A 10280-nucleotide genomic window follows, 5' to 3' on the forward strand; every position below is an offset into this window, starting at 1 on the left:
TTTTATTCTATTTAGCCTATGAAAAGTCTGACAAGGTGGATGGAAAATTCAAAAAATTGTAAAAAAGAAAAATACTTGCCCACTTCGTCCATAATTTTTTAAAAAAATAAGTAAAATTATAATTTATCTTTCAAAATGATTAGTCTGCTACAAAATAAGTAAAATTATAATTTTTGAATGACGAAAAGAATTTGTAATTATGTAGCATGTGTGGACAGATGGTTGTAATTTAGGTATAGTTTAACCCTTTTTTTTTAATTTCATTCCATCCGTTGGAGAATTGTTTGTTTGTTGCAAGGATGGGAAAGAAGGAAAGTGGAATTTGGCAGTTTTCACATCGTCGGGCACCAAATGAGATGCTCATTTTGGTACATCTCTATCTTGTAATTCTCTCATATCCGCCAATAAACAAAGTCTTTGCTGCAACTTTCTAATTTAATGCTCCAAATTAGTACACGACGGGTGTTGATTTTTGACCTGTTTCTTTTATTTCTTGATAATGAACAGCCTTCCGAGTCCTCAAGAACGGCCGCTCGATCAATAAACAAACACAGCCCAAGAGCAGAAAATGTCAGCTATTTTTGTATCGTCCCTCGCAGTTGCTAGTTTTAGTGCGTCCCAGTCAAGAAAACCTCAGAAACCCATTAAAATTTGCGCCAAAAGTCTGCGTTTTGGGGGACTATTCGGTCGCAGACAATCTGTTTGTTGGGCTACTTTGAGAAATCAGAGTATTATGACGAATCCTATTGAAGTTCGTATAACTGATGAGGGTGTTAAAGCTTTTGAGCAGGAAGCCCTTGTGGAAGACTCAACGAATTTGGGGGCTGGTGGGCTTGAAGCTACTCTCAATGGTTTGGTTGGTATTTGGTCAAACCTTCAAATTTTGTTGATTTGTTGTCATTTTATATAGCTTTAATTGCAGGGAAATAGCTTTAGGCTATGTAGGTCACCATAGATGTTATCTCAAGTAATAGCTACTCTAAGCAATTGTGGAACAATTGGAACATGATAGTGTCCTGGGGAGTGAGCTAATTTATAGTTAAAATTAAAAATTATCAAGTAGAATTCCTGTGAGTTATATCATATATATGTATACAGGGAGACAGTCTTCTTAGTACTTCTACTCATAGATTTAAGATTGTACGTTCAAGTGGAGTTGACATATGTAGCTAAGAGAAAGGTGAAAATGGAAGAGTTGGATGTATGGTCAAGCTCGGTAATTTTTTTGTTTGGATGTAGCAGTTAAGTTCTATAAATTTTTGAGGTGCTATGTTGTAACCCAAGGGGGAAATGTACTTGATGTGATTCCAAGATTCGGTTTGTTTAATGAATTTTGTCAGCAGGCAAAACGAGAAATAAATGAAAATTTTAAATGGAAAGAGCTGAAAGGATATGGTCGCTCAATGTGACTCTGTGATGCACTTCGTACACTGCATAAATTTCACTTAATGTGTCTGATGAGACCTTTTTCAATGACTTCAGTTTTATAATTTTTTTCATTATTTGGAGAATTCAGAAGTTGTTCTTGCGGTGATAGTGTTCAATGTTGTGAGATGAAGTTGTCAGTCGCCAATCAAAGTGTGTTTGATATTAGTGATTAATGATTAGAGGTAACGCTGTGAAATGTAAGCAAAGCACAACTTAATACTTTCATCTATTCTTGGAAATTCAAGAAGATGATTCTTTTGTCAATTTTTCTGAAGTAACTTGGTTAGAACTTGTTGATCAAGTAATTTAAGATAGCTATGCAAATGATTCAGAGGTAATATCCAGTGAATTCTGAACATATTTGATTAGGAAAAAGTCACTTATTGGGTACAAATTTTTTATTCAACTAGTTCTAGACTTTCGCCACCAAAATATTTGTGTTTAGTGCATTTCCTTGCTTCAGAACTATGTTCTTAAGCATTTTCATGCAGTTTCAATTGACGGGCTTGTTAAAAGTTGTATTATTGGTCATAGGTGGCTAATGATTCTGACTGCAGCCATCTTGTTTAGAAGTACTTAAAAGGTTGAATGACTGTATTGCAGCTCAGCAACTTCAAATGCTTGCATCTACACACTTATTTGGCGGATGGTTTATAATAAATCTGTTTAAAATTTGAGAATTTAGATTTATATTATATATTATCCCTTTTTTTCTTTTTTAGTATTTCTTTGTATTTAAGATTTGTAAAACAAAATTCCTGACATAAGGTGTAAATATCAATTGCAAATGCTCTTGTCTTCTATAGGCTTATAACTAGAGTCATTGTTCTTCACATTTTTCTATCAGAACTTCAAATATATTGCTTGATTATCAAATCAACAATTAATTTTTCAGTAGAAAACGTTTTTGGTCTGGAAGTATATACTCTATCTTTAAGTTCCTACTTTGAGTGAGCTTCTTATGATTTTCATTGGTTTACTACATTTGTCATAGAGCAAGTGGTTTGTCTCAGCACTTTTTGCTGCAATCATCCTCTGGAGGCATGATGCCGAAGCATTATGGGCTGCTATGGGTGCTGTTCTCAATGCTGTGCTCTCGATCACACTTAAGAAAGTACTAAACCAAGAAAGGCCAATATCTACGTCAAGATCAGACCCGGGAATGCCTTCTTCTCATGCGCAGTCCATCTTCTATACTATAACATTTCTCAATCTGTCAAGTAAGCCTGGATAGCCATGGAGATACAGTTCCTCGCATATTTCATTCTGCTGTGTCATTTTCTCATGCAAGTTATGATGTACTTTCGTCATGCTATATTAAGCATCACCATGACGTGAAAATCAAAAGTTTTTCCTTGTGCCCTTTTTGGGGTGAGGATACCAAATGTTGCAAGTTTGGAAAAGCCTCAATTAGCTATATCTGTTTGAGTTCATTTGATCATTGATTGTTGCTGATCATTTTCATTCTGTATTAGTATAAACTGTTTCTTAACTTCTACCATATAGTTCATTTTGTATATCTCATGTGTATTCTTTGCTGCAGTGCTAGAGTGGTACGGGGTGAATGCACTTACGGCAACACTAAGCGGATTTTTTTTAATTGTTGGTTCTTATTTTGTAAGTATACATCAGTTCATGCGGATTCAGGAACTTCCACATGCATGTCCTATCATTATTAGCCATTGAAGGAGATTCCTAATTTAGATGGATCTGCTAATTAAAGTAGGTTGATTCTGATATTTTCATATCAGTAATGACAGAAGAATGATTATCTTGAAGTCTTATTTCTTGCTTTCACATTTTCACGAATTCACATTGATAGTAGCTAGTGACTTATATTCCAGTATTAATTAGTGGTAGAAGTTAAGAAATTTGGTTTTAGCAACTAGTGGCGTAGTGTATATAGTTGATAGTAACAAAACTTAAAAATGTATTTCCCATCATTAGGTTTATCGCCCTCATGAGGTACTTGCATTGACCATGTGAAATTTTAGTGGTGTAAACTTTATTTACGGTTGAACTTATAACTACTCGTCTGCTTTACGATTTGCATGGTATGGTTACCTCCATTTTTTATTCTGGCATAAATGTAAATGGTTGTTAATTAGTGAATTCTGTGTTTTTGCAGTCATGGCTACGGGTTTCTCAACGACTTCATACACTTAGCCAGGTCATCGTGGGAGCTGTTCTCGGATCCTTTTTCTCCATTTTCTGGTCCTGGTTATGGAATAGCTTCATACTAAAATTTTTCATATCCTTCTTGTGGGTTAGAATTGTGGTTATTCTTGGTGCAATCGGATACTGTTCGGCTTTTCTTATCCACGTTTATCGTACCTGGATTCTGGAAGAACTATGATTGTTGGTATGGGGTTCCAGATTGCATCTGCTAGATTTATTCTTACTTTTCTTTTTTAATAGATATTAGTAACAGGATCCAAAGTTCATTTTGATGAGCAAGGATAAAATCTATGGTGATTGTTCACTTTCTCTGTCTGCACATACTTTTGGTAGTTTTACTTCGTTTTTCTCATTCTTTTAGCTGTTAACAGTGGTGGTCTGACTCCAAAATCCAATCTCTTCTTTAGTAGATGATATTGCAAAGAAGCAACAAGCGGCAGAAATCCAAAAGCTGTAAACAAGAAACTATATTCTTTCCAAGTGCCAAGTAATATACAACCCAAGCTTCGTGTATCTACATGCCTAAATAGGTCAAACTAAAACTTTTCGTCTAAAATCGTGCTACTGTTATACATTACAACATATCATGACAAACACGTACATGAGAAGTAGACTTGGTACTCACATTGAAAAAAGAAACTTCATGGTCCAGGTAACATTAACTCCAGTGTATGAGATGATAATACAGTCTTAACAACGTTGGTCCAAGACTTTGAGTGACATTATCATACGAGCCATGAATCGAATATCTTAGATTGATGAAAGAGTATTTGCTGAAGAAACAAAGTGCTACCACCATCCCCCAGCGGTCCTTTTTGAGCAGTTTTAAATAGATCTACCACCTTCAGATCTTACTGAACATACAACAATGCTGCTATGTTTCAGCATCCGACTCGGCATTTGTGTATTTAAGCATGAATTATGCACTTCCTGATCCAAGGTATTTGTGTTTCATTGGTCTAGTCCATCTTTATCAAATTCTTCTTTATCCTTGCTCTTGAACAAGAACTTGAATGGAATGGAAGTTCTTCGAACCTTTCATATGATTCCATCTACCCACTTTGGTGGAAGATCTTTCCTTGGATTCATTGGAACCTTTAGTTCACTTCCTCCAGGAACTCATGTATAACAGAATATGATTTTGTACAGGATCTTTCACCTCCACTAGCAATAGAGCTCCTTAAAACTAGAGCTTTTCTGAAATTCTTGTTTCTTGTATTTCTACTCCCTTGCAGCTCATATGTTCTCATGGTCTGAGCCTTAGTGCTCTCATGATCTTTCACCTGCACTGGCAATAGAGAGTTCCTTGAAACTATAGCTGTTCTGAAATTCTTGTCTCTTATATTTCTACTCACTTGCAGTTGACATGCTCTTTACCTCAAGCTTCTGACATGATAACATCTCTCTTTCAGAGGTTAGTCAGACTCTAGAAAGTCAAACTAATTACCAGATCATTAGGTCAGCACCACCAAAGAATTTTGCGTATTATATACGTTTGAAGAAACACATTTTATCTAGTGTCTACCCTGAAAGTGGCAAGCTAGATTGTCTCCAGCTTCAACCTAGAGCAATTTTTCCATATCTTACTGGCAAGAAGCACAACTTACGCAAAAAGCCAGATTGCTGAAAACTATTACCCACAAGTCCATTCTGAACTTCAATTCTGGGCTTGCATAATAGACAATAACTGCAAGCAAAAGTCACTGCAAAAGAAGCTGGTGCTCTCAAAAAGCTCGTTATCAATTAACAAATAGGATAGAACTGACTACCTTAATCATCTGTTATCCTTCGGAAACATACAGGATTGAAGCAAGGTCCTGGATAGTGAGTTCTTCTTTTGAAGCTAATAACTCCAAAATGTTATATATGTCTTCAGCCTGTGTATGAGACTTGTCACCAGAAACAAAAGCAGAAACCTGATCCTTGACTTTTATCCAAGACCATCCAGGTTCCTTGATAACACCTTTTGATTTCATCAGTTTCCTCACATCTGCTGCTTCTCTCCATTTCCCTGTTGAAGCATAAATGTTAGCCAGTGTGATATGGGTCCCTGCACAATCTGGATCTAGTTGAAGTAGATGCTCTGCTGCAATCCTTCCACATTCCACATCACCATGTTCTCTACTGGCTCTTAGCAGACTTGACCAAACAACATCATCCCGTTCAAATGGCATGCTTCTTATCATATTCTCAGCTTCACGTAGTCGACCAGCTCGACATAGGAGATCAATCATGCAACCGTAATGTTCTTTAGAAGGATTTATTCTGTACTCATTAGTCATTGAATCAAAATAGTGAAAGCCAAGATCGAGAAGTCCAACATGGCTACAAGCACTAAGAACGCCAATAAATGTAACAGAATCTGGCCTCAAACCAACATGACAAATTTTTTCAAATAATCCAATAGCTTCTTGGCTGTATCCATGTTCAGCATATCCATTAATCATGGCTGTCCATGACACTATATCATCATTCTCTGACATAGAAAAACTTTTTTCTGCCTCTGCTATGCTCCCACATTTTGAGTACATATTAATCAAAGCACTTCTTATCATAGCCGTTTGGTCTAAACCAACAGTCAATGCATAAGCATGAATCTGTCTACCATGATCAAGAATTGCCATACTTCCACAAACACTTAGTACGCTAGAGAGAGCAAATTCAGTTGGCTTCGGCCCCTCTCTTCTCATCCATGACAGAAGCTCAAAAGCCTCCTCTCCGCAACCCCCTTGAGAATAACCTGCAATAATTGTACTCCATGAAATGACATCTCTTACAGTCATTTCATGAAAAATAATTGAAGCTGAATTAGAATTTCCACATTTCGAATACATTGTCATGAGGGAATTTGCCACGGATAATGAACCTGCAAGACCTACTTGCAAAACATGTGCATGCAATTGCTGACCCCAATCAAGTCTTGCAATATTTGCAATGCCTGAAATAACTGCTGCATAGGTATACTCATTAGGGCACACATCACACTCTCTCATCCGCAAAAATGAATCAATTCCCTGTTGCTCTTGGCCTCTCTGGACATGTGTGGTTATTATGGAGGTCCAAGATACCACATCTGGTTTGCTCATGTTTCCAAACAGACGCAAACCATATTCTAGTTTCCCACACTTGTTATACATGGTCGCAAGACTATTAGCCACATATGAAGTCGTATCTACACCCTTCTTCATTGTTCGTGCATGAATCTCCTTTCCGTAATTTAAAATCTCCAGATCAGCACACGCCTTCAATGCAATGGCAAACGTATAAGAGTCATAGTCAACACCATCCCTCCACATTTTAGCAAAATATGACAACCCCTGAGAATTAAATCCGGCACGAACAAGCCCCGTGATAATGGCAGTCCAAGACACTACATTCCTTAATGGCATATCATCAAAGAATCTACAACCGTCAAAAACTCTCCCATTTTTCATGTACATATCAAGCATTGCACTCCCTACAAAAACTGAACTAACTAAACCAGTTTTCACTGAATACCCATGCAGCATTTCCCCAAATTTCACATCCACACTTAGCCCACATGCCTTTAGAGCAAGGCTAAGTATGAAGGGGTCCATTCGGACACACGGAGCAACCCACATCTTAGAAAACAAAGACAAAGCTTCAGATGAATCCGAAGCATTGACATAACCCGAAATCATAGTAGTCCAAGAAATTTCATCTCTGTGAGGCAATCTATCGAACAAGTTGCGGGCACTTCTCAAGTCGCCAGCTTTTGTTAGGCACTTCAACTGTGAGTTGAGTTCCAGCATGTTGATTTCCATGGCCTCATTTCGATTTTCTGCTGAGTGATTCTTACATCCTTCCACGGACAGAATATCTATTGAATCAACGACAGCAAGGCTTGATGTTGCATACAATCTTCTGGTAATAAGAGACCTCAGAGATAACACCATGTTTGAGAATCACCTAATTAGCCACGCCAATCTCACAATAATAAGATTAAGGCCTCAGCACCTTAGCAGGCCGATACCAACAGCCCAATAGAACTTCAACTGCCGGCCCAATATCGAAAAGCTCTGTATTAATATGACTTGTATATTTTGGGCCTGGTGGAAATTTAAAAAGATAATTATATCACCATTTTCTGAAATTTAGAGTAATTACACGTAATTTTATGTGGAATTGAGAAATTATATCTAATAATTTTAATATTTATTTCTATCTAATAAATAAATTCTTTCGTTAATCAAAATTTACGAAATTTGCTAATATTAGTAAAAAAAAATCCAAATAAAAATATATATTTACTCCGAATTAACTTATTCATAACTTATTGCCAGTCAAAATGAAAATTTTCAAACCAAACGATTCCTTATACATCTTCACATCCTTATAATGATAGTGTGGTCAGAAAAAATTCTTTTTTTTTATATTTTTTCAAATAAAATTTATGTGAAATTACACCAAACTTCATGAAAGAGCGATGTAATTATCATAAATTTAAAATAGAAACAACAATAAAATAAGTAACATATGATTATAGTAAAAACTAATGTTCTTTCAAAGAAAATACATGAGATGTCGTTATTTATTATCGACAACATGACTACATCAACATCAGACCAACTACTGCATTTAACCCTTTCTTGTTTAGACTAAATTTTAATGTCAAAAATATTTCCAAATCATATTTTTATTTATTAGTGTTTTAAATTTCTTTTTAGTTTAAAGAAAAGAGTAACTACAAAAAGAAATTAGACCTATAGCACGAATTTTTGCAACGGAAGCATCAGTTGGTAATTTGCAGCGACTTTACAACGGACTTTCATTTTATTTGAATTTTCGTGGCAATATTCCATCGCAAAGCAGTCTAAACTTTTGCAATAGATTATCCATTGTAACAATTTGTTGTAAAATTTGGTCAAGTTTATGATGTCCCATTATTGACATAAGTCACTGTGAACTCAATGAGAAATGTTGCCACGCACAAACTATAAATGTGTAATGGGTATTGCAATGGATGGCGGTCGTTGCAAATATTGCAACGAAAATTTATCTTGTATCCGTTGCTAGCGTGAACGTCTATTGCAACAAAACCAAGTCTCTATGAACTTATTTTCCACGGATTTTGCAACACCCTACAAAATACCATTGTGCCATGAATATTTTCATTGCAGTATTGCCACGGATTTTGCAACAAAATTAGTTCATGGCAATTATTGATAGTATTTGCGACAATGTTTTTATGAATGATGTCAGTTGCAAAATACAAAATAAGTTTTGCAATGGACTTAGCAACGGATCTTTGTCCGTGGCCATGTTACCGACAATTTTACAACTACTTTTGCAACGGATTTTACAATGTATTGTGTCCATCGCAATCCATATGTAAACAGTTGGATCCCATTATTTTGAATTTGAATTTTGCCATGAAAATGCAACGGATTATTTCTTCTTTGGCAAAATCATTGCACAATCTGTGGCAGAAGCAGTGGCAAAAGTGATATACAAGAAGACCTGTGATGTCCATAGAATTTTATACATAATTAAGAAGTTAATTGATTATTTTTAAGAAAACTTAGATTTAATCACAAATAATTATATATAAATTGGAATATATTTAAATTTGAACGGAGTAAATTCGAGTTGTCATAATATTTGAGAGCAAATTATATTAATTAAGAAAAAATTAGAAAGGACGTGGTGGGTAATTTAGAAAAAACTTTAAATTAAATTACTAGAGTTGTTAGCTTTAATCATTTCTATAATTAATTTATTCATTTTCATAGGGCCTATTGAGCAAATGCTTAATTATAAGTATTGGTGTTTAGTTAATTCTATAGTAGCGAGGAACTATAGGATGCGAGGATAATGAAGAGGGTTGAGTTGCTCCTTCTATAAACCTAACCGTTTGAGATTTGAGGTAAGTATATAGCGAGTTGAACTTATATATATATATATATATATATGTGAATATTATATACTGATTGTTCGTGTATTTGATCGTAGATGTTGACTATTTGAATGGTTGCTTATAATTATTAAATGAAATTGTGATGAAGTTAATGATGTGATATAAATTGAAATAAAAAGATGGCTTACCTAATTGGGGAGCATACTGCAATGCTTATGATGATATAATTAAAGACAAGTTGTGTGTTGTCATTAATCAATGAAGATGATGTGAGATATTGAATGAGCTGTCTGCTGTGCGATATGATTGATGATGAGATATCATATCAGTTATGTGTTGTGTGATATCATTGATATTGTGGTAGAATACGAGTTATATATTGTATGATATCGAAAAAAAAAGATGAGATATTGCGATTGAGATGATGATGATAGCCGACAAAGACCATTGGGTGATGCTTTCCAGCTTGGGTAAATAGAGCTCTAAGAAAATAAACTACAACGTCATATATCATGTCTTGGATTAATATATGATTGTGGGCATGTGTTATTTTCTTACATCTGCTGTTATTATATGACGAATATTGATTGGTTGGTTTTATTGTATTATATATATATATTTTGACTGATAGCTCTACTTACTGTATGTATATATATATATATATATATTACTTTTTTTTTTATTCTTTTAACACACAAAATAATATATATCTTTGAATATAAATAATATTATTATTTATTAAAGAAAAAATTAAATTTTAAATTTAATAAATTCAAACACAAAATTAACTCTACAA

The 10280-nt window shown here is 34.8% G+C and overlaps 2 protein-coding genes across 3 annotated transcripts; one reads left to right on the forward strand and one right to left on the reverse strand.

Moving 5' to 3' along the window:
- On the forward strand, positions 217–3961 carry LOC105165768 (lipid phosphate phosphatase epsilon 2, chloroplastic). 2 transcript variants are annotated; one of them, XM_011084894.2, is made up of 5 exons: positions 217–368; positions 508–856; positions 2423–2648; positions 2972–3045; positions 3557–3961. In XM_011084894.2, exons 2-5 carry the CDS (start codon positions 569–571, stop codon positions 3782–3784), a joined length of 816 nt encoding a protein of 271 aa, XP_011083196.1. In that variant the 5' UTR covers positions 217–368; positions 508–568; the 3' UTR covers positions 3785–3961. The 2 variants fall into 2 exon arrangements, with proteins under 2 accessions (XP_011083196.1, XP_011083197.1); XM_011084895.2 differs by lacking the exon at positions 217–368 and having other exon boundaries at positions 375–860.
- On the reverse strand, positions 4185–7522 carry LOC105165770 (putative pentatricopeptide repeat-containing protein At3g47840). The gene has a single exon (XM_011084896.2). It carries the CDS (start codon positions 7389–7391, stop codon positions 5388–5390), a length of 2004 nt encoding a protein of 667 aa, XP_011083198.1. The 5' UTR covers positions 7392–7522; the 3' UTR covers positions 4185–5387.

Source organism: Sesamum indicum, linkage group LG6 (assembly GCF_000512975.1).
Source record: "Sesamum indicum cultivar Zhongzhi No. 13 linkage group LG6, S_indicum_v1.0, whole genome shotgun sequence".
Lineage (NCBI taxonomy): Eukaryota > Viridiplantae > Streptophyta > Magnoliopsida > Lamiales > Pedaliaceae > Sesamum > Sesamum indicum.